The following is a 14901-nucleotide window of genomic DNA, read 5'->3' on the forward strand; positions in this document are numbered from 1 at the left end:
AATGTCCAGAGACGCCCCTCGAGGCTTGCCAATGACGGGGCAGAGCGGAGGGCCCTGTGCTGTGACGGAGCAGCTCCGGCCACCCGTACTGGCATTCCTCTTCAGGGACCCTTTCTGATGAGCCAATTGGATAGCTTTGTCTAAACGTGACTGTCCTTTTCCTGCCTGTGACCTCCTAAACGACAACCTCGTAGGTCACACACACAGTGGGGACTTCACAAGGATTGTGGAAAATGGAATTAAAGTACAAGTTTATTTTGGAGCAACAACAATCTGATGTCCATGCATTTTTTCCATATACACATTTCCCACAAAACTTTTAAAGAACTCTCCTACCTTCCCATATGTCTGACTTTAAAAAATGCATTTTGTAATAGGGGAGATACTGGGGCATTTAAGTTAATAACCTCATTTAAAGATGCATTTAAATAAAAAACAAACATAAATATTAACCGGTGAAATAAGAGGTTTTTTAAAAACTAGTTCTTCCACTATTTTTCCCTTACATTCAGAGGTAAAACATAAAAGCCTAAGTTTAGTACTTATCAGCATGTGCTTTAGTATTTATTTATTTTCAGGAAGCATGAAAATGACTCATTTAAAATGTAACCGCCTAAACGCGGGGCTCCACCCAGAGCTTTCGGGTCAGAGTCCCCAGAGCTGGGGTTTTCTTCCTGGGGACACAGTAGGGTCCCGGCGTGCACTAGGGGGCGCTCACAGGCAGCCAGGCCAGCCACACGCCGCCCTCGCCCTCTCTTCATCTAGCCCTTCTGTCTCTGTCTCCGAAATCCCAAGGGAAGCGCCGGGTGACGCACTGCAAAGGTAGGCGGCCTTTCCGGAGCCTCATAGCTCTCTGAGCGGCACTGCGCCGAGCTGCAGGGGCTGCCATACCGGCGGCAGACGCCTCCTTACAGCAAACTGGTCGATTTAAGTTGAAAGCATCCCTGAGCATTCACTGGGTGGACTTGAATTAGTGGCTATCATTTGGATCTTGACCGGCCATTGCCGATCACAGGGACTTTTTCATCTCTATGAACCCTAAGAGAGCTATAGGGCAGCCCCCGGATGTCCCGTGTGACGTGTCCTGCACGCCTCCTGGCCGCTTCCACTAGCGCCTCTGGTGTGGCTGTGTGCGGTGTGGCCGTAACACGCTAAGAGCATCGCTTTCCCCGGCTGATCGCGGTTCTTGGATGTAGAATGTCTCAGTTCGAGCGACAAACAGCGCCAGGGCTGAGTCCAGGGCTCCTGTCCTTCCCCCAGCTTGTGCCGTTAGTAAGCCTCCACAGAAGGCCTCTTCACCGGCGCGTCCCTGCCACTCGCCCAGCTGGACGGCTCCTGTGCGTCCCTCCTGCACACCCACAGCGGCTTCCTGTGTGGCATGGAAATGGCGCTGCGTCCTTTATCCTGACCTACTTCTGTGAGCTGCCTGGCGAGGCTGATTCATGTCTCATGAGGAGAGTTGATGGAATCGCTTTTCATTTAACTTTAAACTCACTCACTCCTGCCCCTCGTTGGACTAATGTCAGCCAGTCTGCTTTTAGATTTTTCGGTTGTCATGGCTACACAGTCTGTGAGCCTCGATTTGGGAGAGGGGGTTGAGGAAAGGAGGAGAGCCCGGAGGGAGCGGCATGAAGGGGCACGACAGGTGCAGGTGCAGGGAGCTGGCGAGGAGGGCTCTGGTCGGTGCGGCAGGTGAGGCCGTGCCGGGTGAGAGCCCAGGGCAGGTCGTCCTGCTAAAGCAGCAGGCGAGAGCAGGCCAGGGGTTCTGCGTGGAGGAAGGACTCCGTGCAGCCCAGGCTGGACCTCGGTGGGTTTGACTGCAGTGTACATAAGGTGACCCGGGGGGAGGTCGGCGCCGGTGCGGGAAACGTTCTCACAGAGAACGACGGGGGACAGTGACCGCAGTGTGCGGGGGTGAAGGCACCCTCCTCCCAGGTCGAGCGCGGTGTGCAGGGCGAGGAGAGTGTCTGACACACGCGTGTGAGCCCTCAGCACGCACGCAGCAGCGCACCCTGGGCGGCCTCTGTCTCAGCGATGCCGCGTGTGGCTGCATCTGGAACTCCTTAGAAATAAGACCTACAAAACTAATTTGTACAGTGGCCTCACGACTTCTCACCGACTGGCCCTGTGCTGACGACTCTTCTGCTGGGTCACGTCCAGCCACCCCCCCCACACACACACACACCTGCCCACTTTAAGTGCCGTGGGGCCGAGGCCTTGGTCTGCTGCAGCGCACCAGAGCTCGGCGAGTTCAGTCTGAGCGGGATTCCGCAGGAGCTCCGATGGCTCTATGCTCTTATTTTCTCCCGAAAACTCCAGTCAGGACCCCCGAGGTACTGTTTTTACGGTCCAAGGGTTGTCCTATGGCAATATGCTCTCGGTTCTTATTTTGTCCCCATTCCTCATGAACACGTCACAAGTCGTCTGACCAGGAGCGCTCTCCGGGCGACACTGCCCCCACTTCTCCACGGCCACTCACGCTCGTTTCCCACGCGGCCTGTCCTGTCTGCACGCACCCACGCATGCGCTCTGCCTGTGTTCTCGCGCCTGGAAGACTTGCCGGCTGTCAAAGATAAAGACACACTGTTCTGTCGCGATGTAACGCGGTTAAGTAGTGCGAGACAGCTGGTGAACTGTGATGTCGGGATGGTGCACACACTGAGCCAAGGAGGACTGAAGGGGGTCTCTCGGGTCAGTCGTAATTTCCTGGTGAGGAGTGTGAGCACTAACATCTCATGGAACTAATTGCTGGACTCGAGTTCCTCCTTGCCTTTTACTTACCTCCAATTTCTTATTTATTTCACATACTTAGATAAGCAGAATGTCCAAAGCAAACAGAGGCACACTTTTATTTTAACGGTTTAATTTATGTGCTAATTGTTTTGGCCCTGGGAATGACACGGGTGACGTCCATGTCGATACTGAAAGGCTAGAGAGGTATAGTCCTTGGAGGTGTGCTGGCGCCCTGTACCGTACTGATCACTTGTTCTTTCTGCAGAAGAAGGATATGTAAAAATGTTTCTCCGTGGCCGACCTGTCACCATGTACATGCCCAAAGATCAAGTGGACTCTTACAGCCTGGAAGCAAAAGCAGACTTGCCAACCAAGAGGCTTAAGCTGGAATGGGTGTATCCTTCTCCTGCCGATTAGATCTTACACAGCCCATCAGTCAACGAAGGCTTTTGGGAGAAGCTGAACTGTAGACATTCATTTAAAAAGTGCTAAGCTTAGAAATATTTTACTCTCACTTAAAAAATAATAATTTAGCCACATTGGCCGTCTGTTAGAACTCAGTACAGGACCCTAGCGGAGGGGGAGCTCTGCAGAGCTGCTGACTGAGGGGATCAGACTCCTGATGGGGGGTGGGCCTCCTGCTCGAAGGCATGCACATTACCTTCCTGAGATGAAGATGTTCAAGTGTTACATGATTGTATGATCGTGTGGATGATCTGGGTGGGGATGGGGCATCAGGAGAAAATGCATTACTAATTTCTCCATTTCAGTCTTTCTAAACACAGATAAAATCTTATAGAGAAAGAAGTTTAATGAAGATTTCTTTTAAAAGTAGAATTTAGGATTCTAATGAAAATGAAAGCCAATTTAAGCAAAAAGTCTTGCCTCCTTTTCCCCAAGAAACCATGTGAGCTCGCTGGAGAAAGACAGAGGGAAAGTGAGAAAGCAACCCCTGTGGGGAGTGGTTGCACCTCAATCCCTTCTCCTTCGATTCTCCCGCCTTTTTGGGATTTGGGTGCGCATGCAAGCCACGGATCTGGGACTCACACCGCGCAGTCACCTGGTGGGAGCCAGCTGCCTTCGCCGCCATGCCACCAGCAGGCCCCATTGTGTTTAGTAGGCACTTGTACTTGGTTAGCTTTGCAGACACAGACGGAAGAGCCAAGCGCTCTGCCTATTTATGGGGAAACAGCGTTGAAAATGCAGGAAGATACTGAGTTTATGAATGAAGAAAAGGAAATACCTGAGATTGAAACTAAGCCATGCTGGTAAAGAGTTTTTAAACCCTAAGAAAGAGAGATACACTGAAAGGAAGGACTGGTATTCTCTCCTTTATGCAAGTCGGGCTGGCTGCAAGACACGCTGCCTTACTGTAAGAACGCACGCTCCGCGGCATTGAGGGCGGCACATGGACGGCATGAACGAGGCGGGCATAGCGTAGGCGCAGCCCTACTTCGTAAAGTGCAAAATAGCTCTTCATAAATCTAGACCACGGGAGGCCAAGCCAGCCTTGTGACTAACACCCTTGGGCTCCAGCTACTGGAGGCTTCGCAGGCTGAGGTTTGGATAAGTGAGTTTTCAGGAAAAAGCAAAAACTGAAAGACAGGAATTAAATGTGAATTAAATGTTGACTTTCTCCCTGTTTAATTCGATGTATTTATGCATTGCATTAGAAGAAACTTACAGAGGCTACCTTCCAGTCCATGCAAAGTCTTTCGGCAAAGAGTAAAAATCCTTCTTTCACCCTTGAACAAATATTAATTGGGAACTTGTTTTAAAAATAAACTCATTATCGACTCAATAATTTTCTAAAAGTAAAACCAGCTTTTTGTAGGATTGAAGGTATGTGTTCACTGGGGCCAGCAGGTGGTGTGGTGGCGAAGGTACTGGACTCCCACACCTCTGAGGAGCGCATACACCGATGACGACCCCCCAAAATGTGTTCACATTGTGTCAGTAACTGTTTCCAACTTGATTGTTGCCACGTAGGGGTCAGGCGTAGCTCACTGCGTATGTGCGATTTAAGGTTATCTGGAATCAGTGGAGTCGATGGCCACTGTCATATCCCCCTGCCCGCGCCTGCTGAATGCGGCTGGCGCTCATCAGCTCGTGAAGGGAAGAGGCTTTTATCTTGACACGCACAAAGCTACGGGTACAGGGGTCGGGACTGCCGTAACAACCTGTACCTGCTTCCGACGGGGGAGACCGTGTACTTCATCGCGTCGGTGGTGGTGCTGTTCGACGTGGAGGAGCAGCTGCAGAGGCACTACGTGGGCCACAGCGACGACGTGAAGTGGTGAGGCCCAGACACGGCTGGGGTGGGCTGCAGAGGACAGGGAGCGGGAGCACAGGCCTGCAGGCAGGGCTCTGCAGGCTGTCCGTGCCGCCTTCGCTGCCGGCTCTGTGAGACGCTTCGCGGCCAGCCTTCTGTCCTCACCGCACGCCCTCTCAGCCAGCCACGTCGCCTAAGCAGATAGCTTTGCCGGACACCTGGAGGTCCTCCAGAGCGTTAAAGGCTTCTAATTTCTGTCTTTATTTTTTGGTAAAAATGAAAATGTTTTCACCATGTGTTTGTGGTTGGGTCTGCTAGTCCCACAATTCATAGCTTTCGATAGGCTTTTATGTCTCTTGGAAGGATGTATTTGTCCTGGGTCCGTGGACAGTGACGAGAATCCTGTTGGCAGAAAGTGATGTTTTTCCTATTTAATGCACTCAAAATGACTTTTTTCTTTCTTTTTTTGTAATTGCCATAAGGCACCTGTGATTATCAGAGAGAGGGGAGAAAGCACCTCCCAAAGGGGCGTGGTCCCACCACAGTCCCTTCTCCGTCTCTTCAGCCTGTTGGGATTTGGGGCGTGCACTCCCACATACTCACTGCTGGGCTGCGATTTGCACTGGAGTCGGCCACATGGAATCTGGCTCCCTTAACCACTAGGCTATGGGGTCAGCCCAAAATAACTTTTTTTTTTTTTTTTTTTTTTGGAGAGATTTTCACTGTAGGGCGCGTGCGCTCGCCAGACAGACAGAGAGAGACATAGAGACAGAAAGCGAGAAATCACTCCCCAGGGGGGATGGTCACGCCGCAATCCCTTCTCCTCCATTCTCCTCTCGGGATCTTGGGCACGCACGCACACGCGCCCGGCGTGAGTTTTAAGCCACCGGGTCCGGGACACGAACCGCGGTGGACTACGTGGGAGTCCAGCGACATAGCCATTACGCTAACTGCTGGTTCCCTTTTTTTCTTTTTTGAGAGATTTTTGCTATGGGGCATGTGTGCTTGCCGGACAGACAGGAAGCAAGAAATCAACCCCCGCCCCGGCGAGGTAGGAGGGGTGGCCACACTGCAATCCCTTCTCCATTTTCTTCTCTGGATTTTGGTCATGCATGCACACACACCCAGCATGAATTTTAAGCTGCTGGGTCCAGGTCTCAAACCACGGTCGACTATGTGGGAGTCCAGTGATGTAACCATTATGTCATCTGCTGGTCCCCCAAAATGACTTCTTAATAAAGTTGGTGGACTGAATGGTTCTGAGATAGAAATAGTGCCTTCCCAGCAAAGGGTGCTTTTTCCTGAAGTTTGAAAATTCTCAAGAAGACATCAGGGAATTAAGATGAAATGGAATCTACACTCGTCTAAGGTTGGCGTGTGCTCAGGGAAGCGCGGCATTGTATATTCTCCACATTTAAATTCGGGCTGGATTACATGTGATCGGGGCGACGTGAGCAAACCTGCGAAGTGTGATGTTTACACGAGCCCTCTTTCAGCCTGGCGGTTCACCCCGACAGGATCACCATAGCAACAGGACAAGTCGCGGGCACGACCGACGGTGGAAGGGTGAGTCATGCTTTCTGTCCGTGTTCCGTAGTCACCTGGTCGTTTTTTCCTGGAATGATTGTGCTGCTGAGCACGCATGCCTTTGTGCAGTTTCAGTATCTGAATACTTCGGGTCCTTTACTAGGATTTTCAAATTGTGAATGAAGCCTTACAGTGACTTTAAACCCCCTCTAGCTTATCTTAACTGAGGCAGAGTTTTTTGTTTTTTTAAATAGCATTTTCTTGCCCATCAATTCACTGATTCCGAAACTTATTTTCACACATGATCAACATCAAAATATGCAGGTACACATTTAACAAGTAAAGTAATAAATAATCATTTGAATGCAGAGCATTAGTCCCCTTTGGCCATTCCGGACACCTCTGCTGCGAATGCCCTACAGTCACAGGTTACCCACACGGTGTGCATCTGCTCCGCGCACAGCTGCAGGTGGCTTTCAGCACACATGTGGCAGGCTCTTTGCAAGACTTGACTCTGTGTCTTCAGGAACGAGATAGTGAGCTAGAGGAATTTAACACAGAGAATAACTCCGAAGGGCCTCTAGTGACCTCTATATCTCAGTTCGGCATTGTCATGCCTTCTTTGAAACGCCTGTGACTTTTTTGATAGCTGCTTTTTGTTTTTCAGTTTTTGTTACAAGATGCTTGTGCTCCTGGAGGGCGTGGGGCATGAGAAATCGCTCCCCATCCCCCCAGAGGGGACAGCATGCTGCAGTCATTTCTCCTCCGTTCTCCTCTTGGGATCTGGGCGCCAGGCACATTCACCTAGTCTGTTTTGAAGCCGCTGGGTCTGGGATTTGAACCACACAGTTGGCCACGTGGGATCCAGTCGCCTTAACCTCTGCACCAGCTGCTGGCTTAATGCCTACTTTTATGTGGCTTATTATTGCATGTTATATGGAACTAATTATGGTAAGCACTTCCAGAAAACGTGAATGCTACCATAGTTCAGAAAGCACTCAAAACCATCACATTTTAAAATAGTCATCTTATGCTATTTTTTATTAAAACATTATATTGAAAGAGGTGACAGAAATAATGGAGATTAGAGTACTGTTTTATAAATTCACATAAATGGAACAGGTCTTTTTAAAAAAGAAAAGAAAAATGTTATATAGCCTTGGAAAGTTCCTCGACGTAAGTAGTAAAACCTTATTCCTCCCTCTGGTGGCTGGGAAGTGTATTTCAGTTTCTGGCTTTGAAATAGAATCAGAACTTCAGAACCAGAGATGTTACAGCCAGCTGGCCTACCCCTCACCCAGAGGGGTTCCCAGCTGCTCAGAGACGTGTCTGAGCTGGGACTCAGCCCGCTGGACCCCCAGGCCGCGCCGATACAAAGCTGGTACCTTTCTGTTGACAGGTCTGCCGACTGGCCCGTGAGACCTTCTTTTATTGAGGAAGAGAAAAATTAGTATAAATCACTCAAGAGCAAAGCAGAGAAGGTTTTGAGCTAATCATGACAATTCTCATTTGTATTCGTGCGTAACTGATTGCCTCTTACAGCCTGTGGGACCTAAAGGCCACCACTGTTGCTGGTGACCGACCTTCCAGGTGACCCTAGGCATGCTGACACCTTGCATCAAACAAACCTTAAGACAATAGGCTATAGAGATAGTGAGCTAGAGGAATTTAACACAGAGAATAACTCCGAAGGGCCTCTAGTGACCTCTATATCTCAGTTCGGCATTGTCATGCCTTCTTTGAAACGCCTGTGACTTTTTTGATAGCTGCTTTTTGTTTTTCAGTTTTTGTTACAAGATGCTTGTGCTCCTGGAGGGCGTGGGGCATGAGAAATCGCTCCCCATCCCCCCAGAGGGGACAGCATGCTGCAGTCATTTCTCCTCCGTTCTCCTCTTGGGATCTGGGCGCCAGGCACATTCACCTAGTCTGTTTTGAAGCCGCTGGGTCTGGGATTTGAACCACACAGTTGGCCACGTGGGATCCAGTCGCCTTAACCTCTGCACCAGCTGCTGGCTTAATGCCTACTTTTATGTGGCTTATTATTGCATGTTATATGGAACTAATTATGGTAAGCACTTCCAGAAAACGTGAATGCTACCATAGTTCAGAAAGCACTCAAAACCATCACATTTTAAAATAGTCATCTTATGCTATTTTTTATTAAAACATTATATTGAAAGAGGTGACAGAAATAATGGAGATTAGAGTACTGTTTTATAAATTCACATAAATGGAACAGGTCTTTTTAAAAAAGAAAAGAAAAATGTTATATAGCCTTGGAAAGTTCCTCGACGTAAGTAGTAAAACCTTATTCCTCCCTCTGGTGGCTGGGAAGTGTATTTCAGTTTCTGGCTTTGAAATAGAATCAGAACTTCAGAACCAGAGATGTTACAGCCAGCTGGCCTAACCCTCACCCAGAGGGGTTCCCAGCTGCTCAGAGACGTGTCTGAGCTGGGACTCAGCCCGCTGGACCCCCAGGCCGCGCCGATACAAAGCTGGTACCTTTCTGTTGACAGGTCTGCCGACTGGCCCGTGAGACCTTCTTTTATTGAGGAAGAGAAAAATTAGTATAAATCACTCAAGAGCAAAGCAGAGAAGGTTTTGAGCTAATCATGACAATTCTCATTTGTATTCGTGCGTAACTGATTGCCTCTTACAGCCTGTGGGACCTAAAGGCCACCACTGTTGCTGGTGACCGACCTTCCAGGTGACCCTAGGCATGCTGACACCTTGCATCAAACAAACCTTAAGACAATAGGCTATAGGGGAGATTCCATTTTCCTTGGCATTTCCCATTTCTAAAATCCGGGCACACCCAAGCAGATAGATTAGAATGCCGGTTCCTGTGCACGAGTCACCAGGCTGAAAACCCACAGCCCTCTCCCGACTGCGAAGTTGGCCCCCGGCCACGGCACCTGGAGCCAATGGGAAGGTTTCGTTTTTCTTAAAGGGCAGAGGCTGTGAATGTTAGAAAGACCTTTGTCTTGCCAAAACCGAGGTAATCGCCCACGTCACCTGCAGCTTCCAGGGCAAAATGAGTGTGTTTGTCAGGTTGATGGCTGCGTTCCTCCCACACAGCAACTGCCCCCCCATGTGCGCATCTGGGACTCCGTGACGCTGAACACCCTGCACGTCATCGGAATAGGCTTTTTCGACCGCGCTGTCACCTGTATCGCGTTCTCAAAATCTGTAAGTACGCGCTCGGCGGGTCCTGCAGCACAGGGTCAGACTGGGGCAGTGCACACGCAGTGCCTACCTGCTGCACCAAAACACCCCTGCGTCCCAGACCCACACCGGGCGTCTCATCGGGAGCACACGCTGCCAGTCAGATGTCGCCAGCCTGGCGGGCTGAGTAAGCAGGCCCAGGACGTGGTCCTCACGTTCCACAGCGTGCTTCTCCCTGCGTCAGCCTTGGGTTTCATCTGCCCCCTTGGCAGGTGGTCCTGCCTGTCCGCCCCACCCACCCTCCCACACTGGGTGGGCTCCCTGCCCTTCACAGAGGCTGGCCTGGATCTCCTGGGGGGTCTCGGCTTCATCAACAGACCTGCCCTTGTGCCCTTAAACCACCACTTGCGCCCATGAGCACGCGCTCACGCATTCTCCACGGGCATGCACTAGGGCCTCACTTCCTGTGTGGCCTTACTGTAGCTCTGCACTGCTGCCCGCTGAGGCCTGGCTTGGGCCTGCCGCCGGCACCGTCTCTTCTAGGAGTGGCTCTGGTCACTGTTGGGGCTGCGTTCCGTGGGCTCTGCTAGCCAAGTGATGACCCCTGATCCCCTTCTCCTGCTCCTTCCCTCCATTTCCTGGTCTCCCTGTCTGGCACGAAAGCAGGGTGAGGGGCCAGACGGTGGCACAGAGGTAGAACACAATGCCCTGCAATGCAGTCCCACGTGGAAAGGTTCCTGGTTCAAGTCTGGACACCTCCCTGAGTGCCCAGACCTGGGTGTGGCCGTGGTCTGTCCGGCTGAAGGCTGGAGTGGTCCCGGCTCACTCTCTCTCCCTTTAACTAAGGCAGTGGACTCTTTTAAAAGTAAAATTAATGCTCACCTTTAATCATGTTTACCCTATTTTATTCTCAAATGTAGTCTCGCGACTAACTCTCTCCCCAGAATGGAGGAAGCCACCTCTGTGCGGTCGATGACTCCAACGACCACGTGCTGTCCGTGTGGGACTGGCAGAAGGAGGAGAAGCTGGCCGATGTCAAGGTCTCACTGCAAGCCCTCTGCTGGCCTGCGCTCTCGTCTTCCCGGGGAGCCTGCCTCAGCGGGCCCAGGGCCCTGCGAACTGTGTGCCGGGGGGCTGCCCCCCCACCCCAACCTCGGGCCGGGTCGTGCTCTCCCCAAGGCTCTGCCCCGTCCTCTCTCCCCGATGTCTGAACCCTTCTCGCATCCTTGCTGCACAGCCGCTGCCCTTCCAGCTCATCAGCTATTGGTTCACCCTTCCTCTCACTCGTAGACAAACACCCAGGGTTCACCGTGTGCTCACAGGGTGCCAGGGGGCTCCGGGGGTGGTGAGTGGGGGCAGGTGCCCAGCCCAGGGTTCACCGTGTGCTCACATGGTGCCAGGGTGCTCTGGGGCTGGCGAGTGGGGGCAGCCCAGGGGCTGGTCCACAGCCAGAGGATGCAGGAGAGGCCAGCATTGCCACTGGCCACAGCCCACGTCCCTCCCGCGGGGCTCTCCTGCTCTGGCTGCCTCCAGTCCGGCTGCCCAGAGCGTCAGATGAGCCTGCCTTGGGCTCCCGTGTTCTCCTCCTACTGAAATCAAGAGTGTGTCCCGATTTGATCGAACTGACTTCAGGGTTCTCATCTCGGCACCTGTCAACCTCAGGCGGCCTTACTTACCTAATGTCAGAATTGCCGCTAGATGATCTGGTTACTTACCCAATGTTACAGTTGCCCTTAGATAATCCTGTTACTCACCTAACCCCAGGACGTGCCAGATCACCCGCCCACTCACCTAACCCCAGGACTATGCCAGATCCCCCGCCCACTCACCTAACCCCAGGACCGTGCCACATCACCCGCCCACTCACCTAACCCCAGAACTGTGCCAGATCACCCACCCACTCACCTAACCCCAGGACTATGCCAGATTCCCCGCCCACTCACCTAACCCCAGAACCGTGCCAGATCACCCGCTACTCACCTAACCCCAGAACTATGTCAGATCCCCTGCCCACTCACCTAACCCCAGGACCGTGCTAGATCCCCCGCCCACTCACCTAACCCCAGGACCGTGCCACATCACCCGCCCACTCACCTAACCCTAGGACTGTGCCACATCACCCGCCCACTCACCTAACCCCAGAACCGTGCCAGATCCCCCCTCCCCTGGCACTACACTCATGTGAGGTGACCCCACGTGCCTGCCTTGTGGGCCCGCTGTCTGGGAACCTCGTGTTCCGAGCAGGCTTGCCTCCCACCCAGCTCCCATGCGGGAGCCCCGCCTCCTAGTGTTCGGGTTGGATATTTAAATTCTGGCTGTGGTGCTGGGCTGGAAGCCATCGGAGTGAGTTACCCTCAGGTTCAAGAACACACCACTGAATGGCTAAGGGTCGGACGGTGGTCCGGTCCCGGCTGAGCAGAAGCGGCAGGGCCTGGCAGCCGGATGTGGGCTGATGGCTGGTTCAGCGGCACTCATATTGCCACCCAGGCTGGCGACGGCCCCAAGTGGAGTCCCAGTGGTTCAGACCAGGAAGGACTCCCAGGGAAGCAGGCCAGCCGGGTCCTCCAGGAATCATGGAGCTACATAAAACCCAGACTCCCGGGCCCTTCCCTGCAGATGTCATTGTCCACTGGGGCACAAGGCTGAGAGACCCTCATCGTGCGACTCGGGTCCCGCTGCCCGGCCAGCCTACCGCCAGGGGTGCTGCATGCTGCTCCGTGCCCCCCGTGACAGGCTTGGCATGAGGGATGGCTGCCCCTCACCCCCGTGCACAGGCTCATACCCCCAGGGGAGACGGGGAGGCGGGGCGCTAGGCACGGGTCACCTGGAGGCCAGTGTTTCCGCAGGACCGCTTGGTGAGGGCAGGAGGCCCGTGCTGGGCCTGAGGGCGTCGTCGACTCCCTGGGGTCAGAGTGCCCGGCTTTCTGAAGTGTCCGAGCATGTCCGCTCCTGTCTCCTCAGTGTTCCAATGAAGCCGTCTTTGCTGTGGATTTCCACCCCACGGACACCAGCGTCCTCGTCACCTGTGGGAAGTCACACCTCTACTTCTGGACACTGGAAGGGAGCGCCCTTATTAAGAAGCAAGGGTTATTTGAGGTATTTCAACTACCTTTTAAACAACTTCGCCAAGTGGTTCACATGAGGGGCTCGGTTTTAAGGGAGGCACTGAAGTATCCTAGTCTTTTTTTTTTTGGAGAGGTTTTCGCTATAGGGCACGTGCACTCGCCAGACAGACAGAGAGAGACATAGAGACAGAAAGCGAGAAATCACCCCCCAGGGGGGATGGTCATGCCGCAATCCCTTTCCTCCATTCTCCTCTCGGGATCTTGGGCACGCACGCACACGTGCCCGGCGTGAGTTCTAAGCCACCGGGTCTGGGACGCGAACCGCGGTCGACTACGTGGGAGTCCAGCAACATAGCCATTACGCTAACTGCTGGTTCCCAAGTATCCTAGTCTTAAAGCTAGTTTTAATGGCGAATGTGTGGTGCCGCGGGGGGTGTCGTGGTAAAGACTGTCCTGTGGGCTCCCTAGTGGGTCGAGGAGCCCATGTGTCCTGTGGGTAACCCCGCCAGGAAGTGGGAAACAGGTGGGCAAAGCCAGGGGAGAGGGGAGAGCAGGGGCGGGGACAGCCCCTGGGGGAGGCAGAGGCTGTACCCAGCACGGCCGTCCACAGAGTGCACAAAGCCAGGAGGCTCTGGCAATGGTGGCGACACTGATGGGTAACAGCACCAGGGGACGGCGCCTACCTCATATGGGCCCGGTGCTGCCACCACCCAGAGGCTAAAGTGGGGGCCCTTTCCTCTGGCCCCAGGGCCTGTTCTGTAGGCACGGCCCGCCCTCCTCCCCCGCCCTCCCCTGTTCCAGGGTCTGTGGCTCTGTGATCCCCCGCCGTTTGGAGTTGCCAGAAATTTCTGTGTCTCTGAGCCACCGCTCCCCTGGCACAGTCACGTCATGTAGATAAATCAGGCCCTGGGTGGTGGCAGAGACGGACGCGCTGCAGCCTGAGGCGGCTGTGATCCTGGATGCGGAAGTACCACCAGAGGGTGCCCGGGGTAAATGCGTGTGTGTTTGCTACCTCCCACAGAGACAGGAAAAGCCAAAGTTCGTCCTCTGCGTGACTTTCTCTGAAAACGGCGACACCATCACCGGAGATTCGAGTGGCAACATTTTGGTGTGGGGGAAAGGTAATGAACGATCATTCGGTGCAGCCGTGTGTCGGCATGTGAGGGTCAAAGGCCACTTCGACAAGAATGGTGACGATGGGGTTTACGGGGTTACTGTTCAGTTCCGAGTCTCAGGCGCCCACATTCGTGTGTGTGTCATGAAACCAGAAAACTAGGACAGCAGCAACGTGGAGGACAGGGCGAGGAATTGACCTCGTATAATTCTTTATTTAAAAAAGTTTGTATATTTATTATTTACATAGAATCACTACACATCCTTACAGTGCACAGTGTGGTTTTTCTGAGCATAAATATGGCGCCAATCGGTCACAACAGGGACATTGCTGTGTACGCTATCATCAGCAAATACTTTTTTTTTAAGAGGTTTTTGCTATAGGGCACGTGCGCTTGCCAGACAGAAAGTGAGAAATCACCCCCTAGGGGGGATGGCCACGCCGCAATCCCTTCTCTTCTCGGGATCTTGGGCATGTACGCACACGTGCCTGGCGTGAGTTTAAGCCACCGGGTCCAGAACCGAACCATGGTCGACTACGTGGGAGTCCAGCGACATAGCCATTACGCATTACGCCAACTGCTGGTCCCAGCAAATACCTCCTCATGTCTGTGTCAATTAAGCGTACAGTCGGTCTGTTTTCCCCACCCTCCCTCCTGTTCCTACCAGCCCTATTGCCCCCCTCGCCACCTCTAGTACCCACAGTCGCCTTCCCTGCTGCGATTCCTCCCAGTCTCTCCGTCTGCCGCACGCAGAGGCCTTGTGTAACCCTAGAAGGCGCTGTAGGCGCCAGGTACTGCCGATACGACGGGACGACCAGCTTCAGGAGGAAATCGAGTAGCACAGTATTGCGACGAGCAGTTAGGGAGTAGTATGTAGCTTTAACATAAGTAGCTGTTCTGATTCTTACAGCGTTTGGCGGACACGTACTGAGTGCTAATTAGATACTAGACATTGTGTACATCTGCAGGGCCTTCGGAAAGCTCACAGAACATGTGTATGATGGGAAACTATGCATACGTTTTC

The 14901-nt window shown here is 52.9% G+C and overlaps 1 protein-coding gene across 1 annotated transcript in view; it reads left to right on the top strand.

Moving 5' to 3' along the window:
* Nucleotides 1–14901, top strand: part of EML1 (EMAP like 1) — a gene marked incomplete in the record, with an annotated part of 190152 nt that overhangs the window by 146300 nt on the left and 28951 nt on the right. Inside the window, 8 exon segments of the mRNA XM_027776368.1 lie at nt 766–822; nt 2999–3128; nt 4880–5029; nt 6502–6571; nt 9611–9721; nt 10642–10737; nt 12659–12793; nt 13784–13883. Coding sequence (XP_027632169.1) covers nt 766–822; nt 2999–3128; nt 4880–5029; nt 6502–6571; nt 9611–9721; nt 10642–10737; nt 12659–12793; nt 13784–13883 — 849 coding nt within the window.

The sequence above is a fragment of the Tupaia chinensis genome, unplaced genomic scaffold, assembly GCF_000334495.1.
Source record: "Tupaia chinensis unplaced genomic scaffold, TupChi_1.0 Scaffold000671_1, whole genome shotgun sequence".
NCBI lineage: Eukaryota > Metazoa > Chordata > Mammalia > Scandentia > Tupaiidae > Tupaia > Tupaia belangeri.